Source organism: Carcharhinus amblyrhynchos, chromosome 6 (genome assembly GCF_965287045.1).
Source record: "Carcharhinus amblyrhynchos chromosome 6, sCarAmb.v2.hapA, whole genome shotgun sequence".
NCBI classification, from domain to species: Eukaryota; Metazoa; Chordata; class Chondrichthyes; order Carcharhiniformes; family Carcharhinidae; genus Carcharhinus; species Carcharhinus amblyrhynchos.
This window is the reverse complement of record NC_137329.1, coordinates 117,607,238-117,623,513: the sequence shown is the minus strand read 5'-3', so window position 1 is coordinate 117,623,513 and position 16,276 is coordinate 117,607,238. Positions and strand designations below refer to the sequence as shown.

At 44.6% G+C, this 16,276-nt stretch overlaps 1 protein-coding gene across 2 annotated transcripts in view; it reads right to left on the bottom strand.

Moving 5' to 3' along the window:
- The window catches only part of mon2 (MON2 homolog, regulator of endosome-to-Golgi trafficking), a 141,200-nt gene extending 126,019 nt beyond the window's left edge, over positions 1-15,181 (bottom strand). For both annotated transcript variants that reach the window (XM_080191284.1, XM_080191286.1), the window contains exon 1: positions 14,997-15,181. In XM_080191284.1, the coding sequence (XP_080047410.1) occupies positions 14,997-15,113 (117 nt within the window). In that variant the 5' untranslated portion in view covers positions 15,114-15,181. The remainder of the gene's footprint in view (positions 1-14,996) is intronic.
- Positions 15,182-16,276: the final 1,095 nt, after the last annotated feature.

Below are 16,276 nucleotides of genomic sequence, written 5' to 3'. Positions count from 1 at the left end.
TATCATCTACAAGATGCACTTCAGAGACCCAACAAGACTCCTTCAATAGCACCTTCCAAACCTGCAACACCGACCAGCTAGACGGACAAGGGCAGCAAATGCACCATCACCTGTAAATTTCCCCTCCAAGTCACACACCATCCTGACTTAGAAACATATCGCTGCTGCTTCGCTGCTGAGTCAAAATCCTGGCACTTCCTTCCTAACAGAATAGTGTATGTGTGTTTCTACAGCACATGAACTGTTGTGGTTCAAGAAGGCAGCACACCACCAGCTTCTCCAAGGCCAAAAATGCTGGCCCTAGCTAGCGACACTCACTTCCCATGAATGGAAAAAAAAATGCAGGGGTGACTTCGCCAGAAAAATGCAGTCAGTGAAGGATAGTTGTATAATATAAAAGATGTGGGCAGCACGGTAGCACAGTGGTTAGCACTGCTGCTTCACAGCTCCAGGATCCTGGATTTGATTCCCAACTGTGTGGAGTTTGCACATTCTCCTCGTGTCTGCATGGGTTTCCTCCCACAGTCCAAAGATGTGCGGGTTAGGTTGATTAGCCATGCTAAGAAATTGCCCCTTAGTGTCTAGGGATGTGTAGGTTAGAGGGATTAGCGGGTATAATGTGTAGGGATGTGAGAGTAGGGCCTTGGGTGGGATTGTGTTTGGTGCAGACTCAATGGGCCGTAGGAACTCTTTCTGCACTGTAGGGTTCTATGATTCTATGCGCATAAAATTAATCCCAGTCACTTGATGGGAAGTTTTTTAAAAATTGATTCAATGGGACCTGGGCGTTGCTGGCTGGCCAGCATCTATCGCCCATCCTCGGTTGCTCTTGGAGGCAGTTCAGAGTCAACCACATTGCCGTGGCTCTAGAGTCACATGCAGGCCAGACCAGGTAAGGACGGCAGATTTCCTTCCCGAAAGGACATTAGTGAACCAGAGGAGTTTTTCTGACAAACAACAATGATTTCAAGGTCATCAGTAGATTCTTAATTCCAGATGTATTTCATTGAATTCAAATTCTACCATTTGTCTGTGTAGTAGGATTCAAACCAGGGTCCCTAGAACATTAGCTGAGTTTCTGGATTAATAGGGCAGCTCAGCAGCACAATGGAGGGCAGCATGGTGGAACAGCGATCAGCACTGCTGCCTCACAGTGCCAGAGATTCCCAGCTTGGGTCACTGTTTGAGGTTACATTCTCCCCATGTCTACGTGGGTTTCCTCCCACATTCTGAAAGACTGGTTAGGTGCATTGGCCCGAACAGGCGCCGGGCTGTGACAACTAGGGAATTTCACAGTAACTTCACTGCAGTGTTAACGCAACCCTTACTTGTGACTAACAAACAAACTTTGGACTAGTGACAATACTATTGGCCCTCACCTCCCCTAGCTTTACCAAAACTTCTCCATTTTCACCACCAGAGAATGCTAGGTTCCTTTTTGTTTTAATGCTGCATTTATGTTTTCCCTTTCAAGCTGTACCAAAATGGCCTTATCTTTGAAGGCTCCACCAATATCAAAGAGTTGGTTTTAAATGTTGTTGTTAGCCACAGCAGCAACGTAACCAAGATTAGTTTTGCTGGACACACAAAGTAGCCATGATTATCAGTCACTGGTAAGTCAGGTGGCTTGGCTTGTTTGCACAGACCAGCAAAGCAGCATGGAGGCATAGCGGTTAGCACTGCTGCCTCACAGCGTCAGGGATGAGGGTTCAATTCCGGCCTCGGGTGACTGTGTGGAATTTGCACATTCCCCCCGTCTGTGTGGGTTTCCTCTGGGTGCTCCGGTTTCCTCCCACAGTCCAAAGATATGTGGGTTAGGTTGACTGGACATGCTATATTGCCCCTTAACATCAGGGGATTAGAAGAGTAAATACGTGACGTCATGGAGATAGGGCCTGGGTGGGATAGTGGTTGGTGCAGATTCGATGAGCCAAATGACCTCTTTTTGCACTTCAGAATTCTATGAATCTATGAAAGCAGTTCAGTGCTGCTGGCTGTACAGACTTTCCCAAGTTATTGTAAGCTATAAAAGAAAATAATGCACTGATGCAACACCTTGTAGCCAATATTCAGAACTATCTACATATGCAATGAATTATTCTGAAGCGCAGCTGCTGCTGGAGGGGCAAAAGCTGTGGCCACTTTCCACATGTTCATTTAATTTCTGTTGGCATGCCTTAATCATCAACCAGGAATCAAAACAAAATGCTGGGAACACTTAGGACAACATTCGTGGGGAAAGAAACAAAGAGTGAACATTTCAATTCAATGCACGGGACGAACTGAAACATCAGTGCTGTGACTCTCTTCAGATGCTGTCTAGCCTGCTGAATTCTTCCAACATTTTGTGATTCAGACGTTCAGCTTTTGTCCTCGTTTGTTTTTTTAAACATGGCCAGCTGATTGCCTTCAATTCCACTGGCGGAAGGCAGAATGCTGGCCCAGAGAGATGGACACCAAATGCTAGCCTTGGCAGTGATGTTCTGATCCCACAACACAATTTTTAAAAACTACCAAGACTGTTCTTTGAATATTTCATTGACATCTTTAGGCCCCCAGCTGAATGTCTGGTGGATGCCTTTAGTTCATCTTATTCAAACAAACACCAACTCAATAACTGTTGTATTTGATGTATTCCATCCATTTTGAGATTTATTTTTCAAGAGCGACAACGTGAAGGGAGAGCAGAAGCACAGTGTGTCAAGTGGCCTCATTCTGTGCTGAGATTTTAAATCATCGACTGAAGTTAATGATTTCTCCTAAAGTCCTGATTTTTGAAAGATGGCAGATGGGCAAATCTGCTGACCATGTTTACTCTCCATCTGCAACTGACTGTAAAAGGGTTTCTGGTAACAGCGTGTTGCACTGTTTTATGTTAGCCACTGTGAAACAAGGCTGGCATTCACTTCTGTTTCACGGCAATGTTGCAGCCTCGCCCACTGGTTTCGGAATGTCTATAACAAATCAAACTCAGATGGGGCAAGAGAAACAAAACAGTCATCCTTTCCGTTGACAAATTAACAAATACATACAGCACACAGTACATTAATCTACATCATAGATTTCCATTATAAATACATTTGCTTAAGATCAAAATACCCTTTGGTTGGTATAAGAACATAATATTTTATGAAACATCTTTTAATTACTCATTGCTCAACTTGACAATTAAAATACCTGGGAGAAAAGATGACAGGGTGGCTCATTATTCCTTCCTCCCATTAATTTGACCAGTCAGAAAGAGGGAGAGTTATATTTTCCTATTTATCGAAGTGGGGATGTCATTGTCAAGGACTGAACACTTTCCCTACTTTCATCCAATATTAATGTCAAGCACTCCCTGGACACGAACAACATTGGGAATTTATGTAGCCCCTTCAATGTAGCAAAACCCTTCAAAGGAGCAAAATCAAGCATAATTTGACACTGAACTACATATTATCCACAAGGAAATATTAGGACAGCTGACAATTTTAGACAGAGGTATATTTTAAGGTGGGGATGCAGAGAGGTTAGGGGAAGAATTCTGGAGTCTGGCAGCTGAAGGTACACCTTCAATGGAGGGTGATTAAAATATAGGACATGCAAGAGGCCAGAATTGGAGGAATGCAGAGAACACAGAAGGTTGCATGTTTGGTGTTGGTTATGGAGATAGGCCATGGAGCCACTTAAAAACACGATTGAGAATCTTAAAATTGAGGCATTACTTAACTGAGAGCTAACATGGGATGGATAAAAAAAAAACTCGACTTTTGTCTGCCACAACAACATGCCTTAACTTTATGCCATTTCCAACTCAGGCCAAATTTCCAGCAGCTCAGTGCCATCAAGCAATAAGAACTTGGTGGAGACTGGCTACATATATTTCACAAAGGCTCCTGAGAACCAGTTCAATTAACTTTCATCAATCTGGGATGGATACAACTTACAATTCCACAATGAAAGAACAGAAGACTAACCAAATGCAGCATGTACACAACAAATTACAGCTTTTAAGAAAAAAAAGTTATATTTATGATATGTTATCAATAAATAATGTTTAAATAGGATTTTTCATATGGTACATCTACAACTCAATTTTTTTTGACAATAGGCTATCAACTAATATTCATTATAAGCCCACTAACTCCCACAGCTACCTTGACTACACTTCCTCAAACCATCTAACTTGTAAGGGTTCCATTTAATTTTCCAGTTCCTCCACCTCTATCACATCTAGTTTGATGGTGTGACCTTCCACAGCAGTATTCCCGAGTTTTACTGTAAATCCTCAGTCGAGTATTCCACGTGCCATACCCCACCCACCATTGTGATGGACAGGTTTCTCGACTGTGTGCACCACATTTCCTTCATTTCTGCTCTCACCTCTTCCTCTCTTCCCCAGAACCACGAGAGAGTTTCCTTGTCCTCACCTTCTGCCCCATCAGCTTCCACATTCAACAGATCGTTTTCCACTATTCCTGCCACCTCCAGCGTGATGCCACACCAAACTCACCTTCCGCTCCCCTTTCAGCATGCTGAAGGGACCATTCCTTCCTGGATATCCTTCCCCAGTCAACCACAGCAACACTATACTGGGGAGACCAAACGCAGATTGGGTGATGACTGCCTTGTGGAACACGTCCATCAATCCACAAGCACAATCCTGAGCTTCCAGTGACTTCACGTTTCAATTCTCCACCTTGCTCTGATGCTGATGTTTCTGTCCTCAGCCTGCTGCACTTCCAGTGAAACTCAATGTAAACTTGACAAAGAGCACCTCACTTTTCAATTAGGCACTTTACAGCATTCTGGACTCAACATTGAGTTCAATAATTTCAGACCATAATTTCTCCCCCCATTTTGTTTCCTTTTCTGTTCACATTCATAATTTTGTCCTACTTTTTGCTTTTGTCCAAGTGTACACCGGCTTTAGAAACACCTTTTGCTTCTTGATTTGTCCAATCATCATGCCTTCTGGCCCTGGAAAATTAACTCTACTGTCAGTCAATCTTTCTCGTGTTCCACCCATCAAACACTTTCCTTCTGTCCTTGTCCCATCCACCCCTCACTCAAAACCTATTACATCTCTAATTTTTCCCAGTTCTGATGAAAGGACAGAGACCTGAAACATTACTTGTTTTTCTCTCTCCACAGATGCTACCTTAACCTGCTGAGTGTTTCCAGCATTTCCTCAGTTTATTTCAGATTTCCAACAGCCACAGTATTCTCCTTTTAAATGGTTTTATTATGAAAAGATAAAATCATAGAATCACAGAATTTACAGTGCAGAAGGAGGCCATTTGGCCATAACAGGATAAGGCATAGGAGAAGAATTAGACCACTGAACCCATCAAGTCTCTCATGGCTGATATTCTTCTCATCCCCATTCTCCTGTCTTTTCTCCATAACCCCTGATCCCCTTATCAATTAATAGCCCATCTATCTCGGTCTTAAAGACACTCAATGGTCTGGCCTCCTTAGCCTTCTGCAGAAAAGAGGCTCATTACTGACTGAAGAAATTCCTCATCTCTGTATTAAAGGATCATCCCTTTGACCTGAGGTTGTGCCCTCTGGTTCTAATTTTTCTACTCGTGGAAACATCCTTTTCATGTCACTCTATCCAGGCCCATCGAGCCTGCGCCAACAACAATCCCACCCTGGTCCTATTGTAACCCCACATTACCTCAGTGTAAAATACCACCTCTGGACAGATTATAACCTGTTTTAAAATAATTAGTTGTAGTTCTACTGTTACTAATTGCAAAACCACCATAAAAATCTTCAGCCATAAACCTGCTAAAGTAACCCATCTCTGGGCTGCTACCAACTCATTTGGAATACTAGCTCATGCACTGAAAGCCCATATTGGCAATGAAATTTGTGTTATTAAAAAAATCAGTAACCAAACATGTCTCTGTCAAACTTAAGAGACTATGCTCATTTAATTCAATGCTGAGTACCAGGAATTCCAAAACTTCGAAAAATTTAATGTGTTTCACCAATCACTAAACAAACTGACATTTTTGTAGATGGATGGTATGACAGAAAAACTAGCCCTTTAAGAGGGCACCCAATATGCCAAGGGCTGTTTGAGTTTTACAGCAAAGTAGAGACTGTTCCAGCTCTTATAGTGCACCTCCCCATTCATCACCCTCAATCAATCTGCAAACTCAGAGATTTGAAAAGTAGCACTTTAGACAAGACAGCAAAGTGAGAGTGGTGAAGCTGAAGGTTTACCTTCTCTTGAGCTTGAGACCTTAGCCACAGCCCAGGTGTCAATGTGTGCTCTCCGAGTAGGAATGCCTTCCTAGAGAAGTAAATAAGCTGCACTTTTTGTTTTGGGTTACTTAGTTCTGCGATTGCTTCAATTCTCTTCTGCTTACTGTATTTTCCCTCTTGATAATGCTGCTGACCCTTAAGAATTCTATGTTAAATTAGTGCATTACGCTGCATTTACAGCGGAACCATAGTATGGTGCAAAGTGGCTTTATTTCATACTGTCACTAACATTGTGATCCAGTGCAATCTTCGAAATACTGAGCTATTTACTAACATATCAAAAAAACCTAATCTGCAGAACAGTGCAAGAGTGTGAAATCTCAACCATTTATTGACTGATATTTTAGACCCAACGTTTTTCTGCTTTTTTCATTAGTACATGGTGAATAATTATTTACGATAAGCAGTGATTGGGCAACTTTATTGCTGTGCATTGTTACTGCGAGAACAATACCAACGTTCCAATAACGTGATTAGCACTGCTGCTTCATGGCACTAGGGACCTGGGTTTGATCCCCAGTGTGGGTCACGTCTGTGTGGAGTCTGCACAGATTTCTTTGGTGTCCCGGTTTCCTTTCACAGTCCAAAAGATGTGCTGGTTGGGTGCACTGGCCATGCTAAATTCTCCTTCAATGTACCCGAACAGAAGCTGGAGTGTGGTTCACAGTAACTTTACTGCAGTGTTAATGTAAGCCTACTTGTGACACTAATAAATAAACTTTAAAATATAGCTGTGGCTTGGGGTCTAAGCAGCTGAGCTGTGAATAAAGGTCAAAGATAGTTGTCACGTGGTCAACTGCTGAGTTTAGTCTTGAAAGCAATTATACAGGGCCAGCTCCATAATTGGTGTCTACTGGGACATGTATGTGCGCACACACACACAGCTCATGCACTGATTGCCCACACTGGCAATGGAATTTGTGTCATGAAAAAAATCAGTAACCAAACCCTTTGCTGAAGCAAAACTAAACACTTACGATTTCCAGTTAGGCTTAACAACCACCCTTCATGCACAAAATGTGGCCTGAAACAAAGATTAAGTTAGCAAAATATACTAATTGCACTTAGCATTTATACCAGCTCTTGGCAACGGTCCGACATTTCTCACAAAGGAAAAAAGTTTTGTCAGCCAACACAGAGCCCGATTTACCATGCTTTCTGGCAAGGAATGAAGCTGATTTTACCCTGACTCATTCAAAGCACAAACACCTGCAAGCGAACTGAGGTTTTACCACTTACGTTTCAAAACAAAAACACAGGAACGGAAAGCACCAGCAAAAATGAGGATTGTAGCATAAAAGCAAAGCACCAAAATCAGAAACACTACTGCTAAGTCCCCCCACAAAGCAAAACAACACCCCTCACAGGCAGACGTATTTCTTCAAAGTGGCAGCAAGGTTCAGTTGGCAGCTCTCTGGTCCCCGTGCCAGAAAGTTGTCTTCAACTCCCACTCCAGAGGACTGGAGTGCAAAACTCCAGGCTTAACTCCAGCGCAGCACTGAGTGTGCTGCATTGTCAGAGATGCCATCTCGCGGATGAGGTGTAAATGGGATGTGGCCTTGGGAGCAGTGCGCCAACATGCCAGCCCTGAACATTTCATAATTTGTGCCATGATCTTGTTGAATGGCAGAGTAGGCCGAACGGCCTGCTCCTGCTTCTAATAGCTGAAGTAATGGGTTATTCAACAGCTGGAAGCGTCAGTCAAGCTCACCTAGTTGCTATAGACACACTGACTGATCTTTCTTTTCCCGAGCACAGAGCCACAGAGACTGTGTGATCAGCTAACAACACAGATTGGAGAACAGACTTGGGACTTTCTGCCCCGAATAGTCACGTTGCACACTGAATAATGAGTCACTGGGAGAAAATGAAGAATGCCATCTCATTAAAAAAAACATTACTTGAAAGGTTAATTCAAAATTTAACGTTTCATTTGACAGATCACCATAGACGGAAAAATAACCACTTGATGCTCAGCTGTCAAAAATAAAATGCACAAAAGGTTTTGGTAAACTATAAAATTCGCCCATCAAGTAGGCTTGCATGTAAACAAGGGTCTACTATGAAGCTCATCTGCCTTTTCTCACAGCAGCCTGCAATGGCTGCAGTTTGAGCAGTTCAGCCTCCTCCCCAGGGCATTCTTGTCAGGTGCTTTGTTTGTCTGGCTTTAGATTAGCCTTGCAATGTCTGGCATCTATTCTAAAAAAAATGACAGCCTTTGTCAGGCAAGTCCTTTGCGACGGCACATTCAGCCTCCACAATTGCGCAAGGGCATAAAATCAGTGTGACGGCTACAATCACTTCCTGACTGAGTATGGTTTTGTCTCCATATTTAAGGAAGGTTAGACTTGCATTGAAGGTGGTACCTTGAAGGTTCACTAACTTGGCCCCTGGGATGAGAGGTCTGTCCTATGATGAGGCACTGAGTAAAGTGGCAAGGTGGTACAGTGGTTAACATTGCTGCTTCAGGTTCCAGGGAACTCGGTTTGATTCCTGGCTTGGGTCACTGTGTGGAGTTTGTGCATTCTCCCCATGTCTGCGTGGGCTTCCGCCAGGTGCCCCGGTTTCCTCTCAAAGATGTGGGGGTTAGGTTGAATGGCCATGCTAAATTGTCCCTTAGTGTCCTGGGATATAGAGGGATTAGTGGGACAAATATGTGGGGTTACGGGGATAGGCCTGGGTGGGATTGTTGACGGTGCAGCCTCGATGGACCGAATGGCCTCCTTCTGCACTATGGGGATGCTATGATTCTATGATATGGGCCTTTCTTCTCTGGAGTAGAGAGAGATGATCTCATTAGAACACACACGAGTCAGGAATTTGATAACGCTTTGTTTCTTTTGGTCTAAAGCACAGGGGCACAATCACAGGATAAGGGGCCAATCATTTAGGACTGAGATGAGGAGAAATTACTTCATTCAAAGCATTTGTGAACCTTTCGAATTCTCTACCCCAAAGGGTTGCAGATGTTCCTTTCTTGAATAAATATTTAAGGTTAAAATAGACAGATATTTGATCTCAGGGAAACAAAGGATATGGGGAGTGGGCAGGAAAGTGGAGTCAATACTCAAGGTGAGCCTTGATAGAACTGGATGAAGGAACAGGCTTGATGAGTCATATAGTCTAATCCTGCACCTATTTCTTGTGTCAGTAGAGAAGCCTTTGGGGTTTGTAGCTCCTGGAGTTTGACTGCCCATCTCACTTGCTTCTTGAGTCCATACACAGCCCAATGGGTCCATCCCTTAGCCATTTCTGCATAAGGCTGGTGCTAACTCAATGTCATCACCAGCACTAAAGCAAGTTATTTACACCCACATTCAAGCCTTTGATGCTAACAATTCTTGAAATGTGAAGAATGTAGCAATGTATACAATTACCCAATTTCACTGCGCTTAGAATTACCAATGCAGACTGAAAAGCCTTTGGCTGTTGAAAATCTAAGAGATTGTTTTGACAATCCCATGGTTGTTCATGTTACCAAGGGACAAAGTAATATGACTTTTTGTTCTGATGTATCTGGTGACTCATTATCTCCCAATTCACCTCTCAAGGGAATGCTGGAGAAATACAGAGGGTTAGGATCTATGGATTTACATATGCTTCTCGTGCCTGGAGAAAGGTGAACCATTGACATTAGGACTTAAATAGAATGAAAGGAGTAATATTTGGTCCATAAGCAAAGTTGAAAAATCAGCATGTTGATGTGAGTCAATAATGACTTGGTGCCCATTTCCAGTTTCCTTTTCAAGATGATGGTCTAACTTCTGGGCCTGTGGATATACGTCTTCCTCTAGACTTTGTCCTGGCCACAAATCTGAAAGGTATTTCTGAGCAACTCAGAAACCACTTGAATTCATCTCGCTTCCTGAAAACAACTGAAGATCGATAGTGAGGATTGGAAGAAAGAAGTGTTCTCTCACTTCTTGGAGAAACGCAAGAAATCTTCACCAAAAGCCATGCCATTGGGTTAATCTTTGTCCAGGGTACGGTGGCACAGTCGTTAGCACTGCTGCCTCACAGCGCCAGGGACCCGGGTTTGATTCCCAGCTTGGGTCATTGTATGCGGAGTTTGTACATTCTCCCTTCATGTGTGGGTTTCCTCCGAGTGCTCCAATTTCCTGCCACACATGCTGATTGGGTGAATTGGCCATGCTAAATTCTCCCTCAGTGTACCCTAACAGGTGCTGAAGTGTGGCGACTAGAGATTTTCACAGTAATTTCATTGCAGTTTTAATATAAGCCTACTTGCAACTAATAAATAAAATTTAATATACAAGGTATGTGTTTGAAATAAGAGAAAAAAAGGAACTTGCTTTTATATTGTATTATTCACATGCCAGGATGGCCAAGCATGCTTTACAGGCCACTGATGTGGAAATTTAGTCGTGCATGATTGTAGGAAATATGGCAGCCAGATAGCATATGGCAACATCCCCAGCAGTAACAAAATAACAAGATCATCAGACTAGTGATGGAACATTGCAGGGCAAAATGTGGAGCAATATTTGCTTCCACTGGCCCAAGAGGTGAATAGCCAATTCTGGTTTTAGAAAAAAGCTGGAGGTAGCACCAATTTGTTACTGATTCCTACAGTTCAGATCTACACTGGGTTTACTTTATGAAAATAATTTCACTCATTAAGTTTTTAGAATGATCAAAATATCCTAATACTTGGCTTCAATGGCTTCCAAGGAATGCAATGTCTGAGTGAACAAAAGACTTTATTCAAATCATACAATATTTTTCTGAACAAATTAATGCTATGAAAACCAAAAACGGAGACAAAGCGTGGCTATAATTCTACAATGCAAGATGGCACAACGGTCTCCTTCATAACAATAACCTTTAGTTAAATAAAATGGTGCAGACCTAGCAGGATATGAACTGAACAGTCAGCGACATGCCTCCCTCCACCAGTTGTGCACGGTAAAAGACTGTTCCTGACTTTGGATTGGTATTTGATTCGGAGATGAGCTTCCTAACACACATCACTGAGAATTCCTACTCCATCTTGCTAACATTGCCAAACTTCACCAGGTCTCTGTCACATGTTGCTCAAGCCCTTGTGCATTGCTTTCTTACCTCATGATTTGACTCCCATGTATTCCAGGATGGCCCCCCCCACGTTCCACCCCGTGATTTTATTTTTATTCATTCACGCAGATGTGAGTGTTGCTTGCCTAGACCAACATTTATTGCCCATCCCTAACTGCCCTTGAGAAGATGGTGGTGAGCTGCCTTCTGGGACCGCTGCAGTGCATGAGGTACAGGTACATCCACAGTGCCATTAGGGAAGCTACCCAGTATTTTGACCCAGCAACAGTGAAGGAATGGCACTATCTTTCCAAGGTAGGAATGGTGGATGGCTTGGAGAGGAATTTTTGATTTGATTTATTATCACATGCATTAGTAGACAGTGAAAAATACTGTTCTTGCACTTTTCAAAACATACCATTCATATAGAAGGAAACAAGAGTAGAATAGTGTTACAGTCATACCTAGCGTGTGGAGAAAGATCAACTTAATGCAATGTAAAACCATTCCAAACCAGGTGGTGGTGTTCCCATATGTCTTCAGCCCTTATCTTCCAAATGGTAGCAATATGGCTTTGGAAAATGCTGCATAAGGAGCCTTGGTGAGTTCCTGCAGTGCATCTTGTTGATGATATACACTGCTTCAACTGCCTGACGGTGGAGGGAGGGAGTGAATGTGGATGGGGGTGCCAATAAGCAGGCTGCTTTGTCCTGGATGGTGTCAAGCATCTTGAGTGTTTTTGAATCTGTATTCATCCAGGCATGGGGCGTTAGACAGGCTTGAGAGTGAAGAGGTGAGTTACTTGCTACCAGATTTTTAACCTCTGACTGCTCTTGTCGTCAAAGTATTGAAAGCTGGTCCAGTTCAGTTTCTGGTCAGTTGTAATCCTAGGATGCTGGTAGTGGGTGATTCAACAATAGTAATGCCATAAGACGCTGAGATCCATGACCAGTCCAGTATTGTAAGAGGCCCAGGCCTCTCCTGCCACCTGCTCAGAGTGCCAGTCAGATGAAGTCCTTAACTGGGCATCAACTGGGTGACCCACCCAATGCTTTGCTCTCCATCCATAAAAGCACGTTAAGGAAGGCATGCCGCTTATGCCACGTCACCTCAATTTTTGGATCCAACCTTTTTTTTCTCTCAACCTGTGGGTGGCTCATAAAATTCAGCTTCTCAGTTGTACATACCATGACAGGTTTTGAAAATGAACAGTGAGTGGAGTTATCCTTGGTATCCAGAAAATATTTGTCCATCTCCTCAATATTCCATTGCAGTTTGGGAGAGTTTGCTGTGTGCAAATTGGCTGCCACATTTCCTGCATTACAACAGTGGATACACTTCAGAAGCACTTCGTTGGCTGCAAAACTCTTTGGGAGATCATGAAAGGCACTATATAGAAATACAAGTCTTTCGGTTTAACAAAACGCATGCAACATTGGGCGGCATGGTGGCATAGTGGATAGCACTGCAGTCACAGCCCCAGGGATCCTGTTCAATTCTGAGCTTGGGTCACTGTGTGGATTCTGCACATTCTCCCCAGTCTGCATGGGTTTCCTCCCACAGTCCGAAAGACGTTCTGGTTAGGTGCATTGGCCATGCTAAGTTCTCCTTCAGTGTACCCGAACAGACACTGGAGTGCAGCAACTAGGCAATTTTCACAGTAACTTCATTGTAGAGTTAATCCAAGTCTACTTGTGACACTAATATATAAACTTAAACTTAACTGAGATACAAACCACAGGTTAGCTTTAAGGCACAGGCTCTATTCCCTTATCTATAACAACATCTTACATGGTATAGCAACACGCCCTGTACTGCTTGACAGCATGTTATTAAACACAACAATATCGTCAATAACACACTTCCATCAGTAACAAAGCCCGCACTACTTCATTACTGACTGACAGTAATCAATCAGTTGCCTACATAAGTCCTGAAGTTTGTTGGGGCGCCTGCTGGATCTTCCCAGGAAAGTGATATTTTAATAATAGTACACATGTACTCTATCAATAATAAAAAAGATTAATTAAATATTCTATCCTGGAGCTTTAATACTGCATTGTTATCGCAGTCCCGAGACATCGAATGCAATTAAAGCAAGCTGTCAGCCAGTTTGGACAGTGTTAAAAAACATCTAATCAGCTTACTCGGCCTTATTAACGTGCGATGTCATCACAATAATAGGTGTCTGCAATCAGATGGAAAGTGTGTGTGAAAGCCAGTTCATCTCTGGGTGGTTAGAATTATATTCCTATCTTATAACTGAGTCAAGCAATCACGCAACCTACTTTATACAGTCAATGTGAGATGCGTGCGGATACATCACTCCACTAATCAGTAACTACCTATGTACCTTACACAAAGACAAGAAATCTATTGAAGCAAGTTACCAAGAAAATTACCTCTTGAAATGTAGCTGATCTCTCTTACATAGGAAAGTGCAGTCAGCATTAGATACTTTACAACGTAAACATCAACAAAGAAAGCAGCAAATTGATACCGTAGCCAGTATCAAACCTGTTGTATATAGTCTATGATTCAGTTCTCTACAATTTGGACAGGAAGGGGTGAGGAGACAACTTTGCTTTTACTGCCTCCAGTCTGCACAACTGTTTACTGTACTTATGCCAGTCTAAGCAAGCTAACAGGGTCCAGGAGGGTCTTCATGCCACATAGTAAAGGGGTCAACAGCACTTTTACAGGAGGCCGATTTCAATCCTTGGCAGTGCATTGGATTCAGCTGCCCCCCCAGAGTGGCCGACAGTCAGTCTGGGGGTGTCCCGCTCGCTACGCTACCCCCCTCTTTCTCATCGTGGCAGGGGTCTCTCTCCCTTGCAGCAGTGGAAGTCTCATCCTCTCACCGTAGTGGGGGTCTCGTCCTCTCTCACCGTGGCAGTGGTCTCTCCCCCTCACTGTGACAGTGGTCTCAGCCTCTCACACGCAGTGGCCGGGGTCTCAGCCTCTCACATCCCAGAGGGAATCTCTCTCTCTCTCTGCAGTGAGGGTCTCATGCTGTCTTACCACAGCGGGAGAGTTGTCAGGGTGTCGCGCTCTCACTGCGGCAGGGGTTTTGGCCTCTCATTCCCTGCTGTGGGGGTTTCTCTCCCTCGCTGCCACAGGGGTCTTGGCCTCTCTCTCGGTGGCCGCGCGGGAGAGGGAATCTCGTTCTCCCCACCTGTGGGAAGGGGGTTCTCTCTCTACCTGTGGAAGAGAGGGGGGCTTCTCTCCTGACCTGTGGGAGTGGGGGGGGTTCTCTACCTACCTGTGGAAGGGGGGGGGGGGGGAGGTTCTCTCCCTACCTGTGGAAGGGGGGGGGGGGAGGTTCTCTCCCTACCTGTGGAAGGGTGGGGGGGGGGAGGTTCTCTCCCTACCTGTGGAAGGGGGGGGGGGGGAGGTTCTCTCCCTACCTGTGGAAGGGGGGGGGAGATTCTCTCCCTACCTGTGGAAGGCGGGGGGGGGTTCTCTCCCTACCTGTGGAAGGCGGGGGGGGGGTTCTCTCCCTACCTGTGGAAAGGGGGGGGGGGGGGGAGGTTCTCTCCCTACCTGTGGAAGGGGGGGGGGGGGGAGGTTCTCTCCCTACCTGTGGAAGGGGGGGGGGGAAGGGAAGGGTTCTCTCCCTATCTGTTGCCCGCACCCTCCCCCCCCCCCCCCCCAGCCTCCGCTCCCCGCGGCCCACCCCCTCCCTGTGTTTCTGCTCTCACCTCCTTGACGGGGGGGAATTTCTTCCTGCAATCCAGGGACAGGCTCCTCAGGTCACTCTGCATATTTTCCAGCAGCTTCTTCACGGCTTCGGGGGACGAGGTGGACATTTTTCTCATGTCGGCTCGGGCGCTGAACCGCCCGCCGCCCCCAACCAGGAGCCCACCGCCCCACCACCACAGCCCAGGCCTCACCCACAAACCCCCGCGGCCGACACGTCACCCACACTTCCGTAAACACAGCCGACCGGACATGACGTTCCTTACCCGGGCCGGAGGTCGCCTCCAGCGCCATCTCCCGGACCGGAGGTCGCTTACAGCGCCACCTCCAGGGCCGGAGGTCGCCCCCAGCGCCACATGGATGTTGAGGCTCCACCAACATGTCACCCTTGGAAATGCCCAAATTAATAAACTGTCCATCAATAAAACTAAAACTAGGCAACATTTATAGATATGCAAACAAGAGCTTGGATACTCAATTGGCTGAGTGACAGGCATCAGATTAACGTATGATTTGGTTTGATTTATTATTGCCACACGTATTTAAATAGTGAAAAGTATTGTTTCTTGCACGCTATACAGACAAAGCATACTATTCATAGAGAAGAAAACGAGAGACAGAATGTAGTGTTACAGTCATAGCTAAGGTGTAGAAAAAGATCAACTTAATCTATCCATTCAAAAGTTTCCTCTCACAGTCCAAAGATATGCAGGTTAGATTAACTGACCATGATAAATTCACCCTAGTATCAGGAGGATTAGCAGGGTAAATATGTGGGGTTACAGAAAAAGGGCCTGGGTAGGATTATGGTCAGTGCAGGCTCAATGGGTCAAATGGCTCCCTCCTGCAGCACAGGGATTCTATGATTCTACGTATTAGTAAACAGTGAAAAGTCTGATGGTAGCAGGGAAGGAGCCTTTCTTGAGTCGGTTGGTACATCACCTCAGACTTTTGTATCTTTTTCCCAAAGGAAGAAGGTGGAAGAGAAAACGTCCAGGGTGCATGGAGTCCTTAATTATGCTGGCTGCTTTCCCGAGGCAGCAGGAAGTGTAGACAGAGTCAATGGACAGGAGGCTGGTTTGCCTCATGGATTGGGCTACATTCACAACCTTTTGTCATTTCATGCAGTCTTGGTCAGAGCAGGAGCCATATCAAGCTGTAGCAGTACAGGTTGAAGAGTAGGTTTATCAATCTTCCTGGAATGTACTCGAGTGTCCAGAAATCAATCTCCAGGACACTACTGTACACAATCCACAGAAATATCATAGATACATTAAAAAAG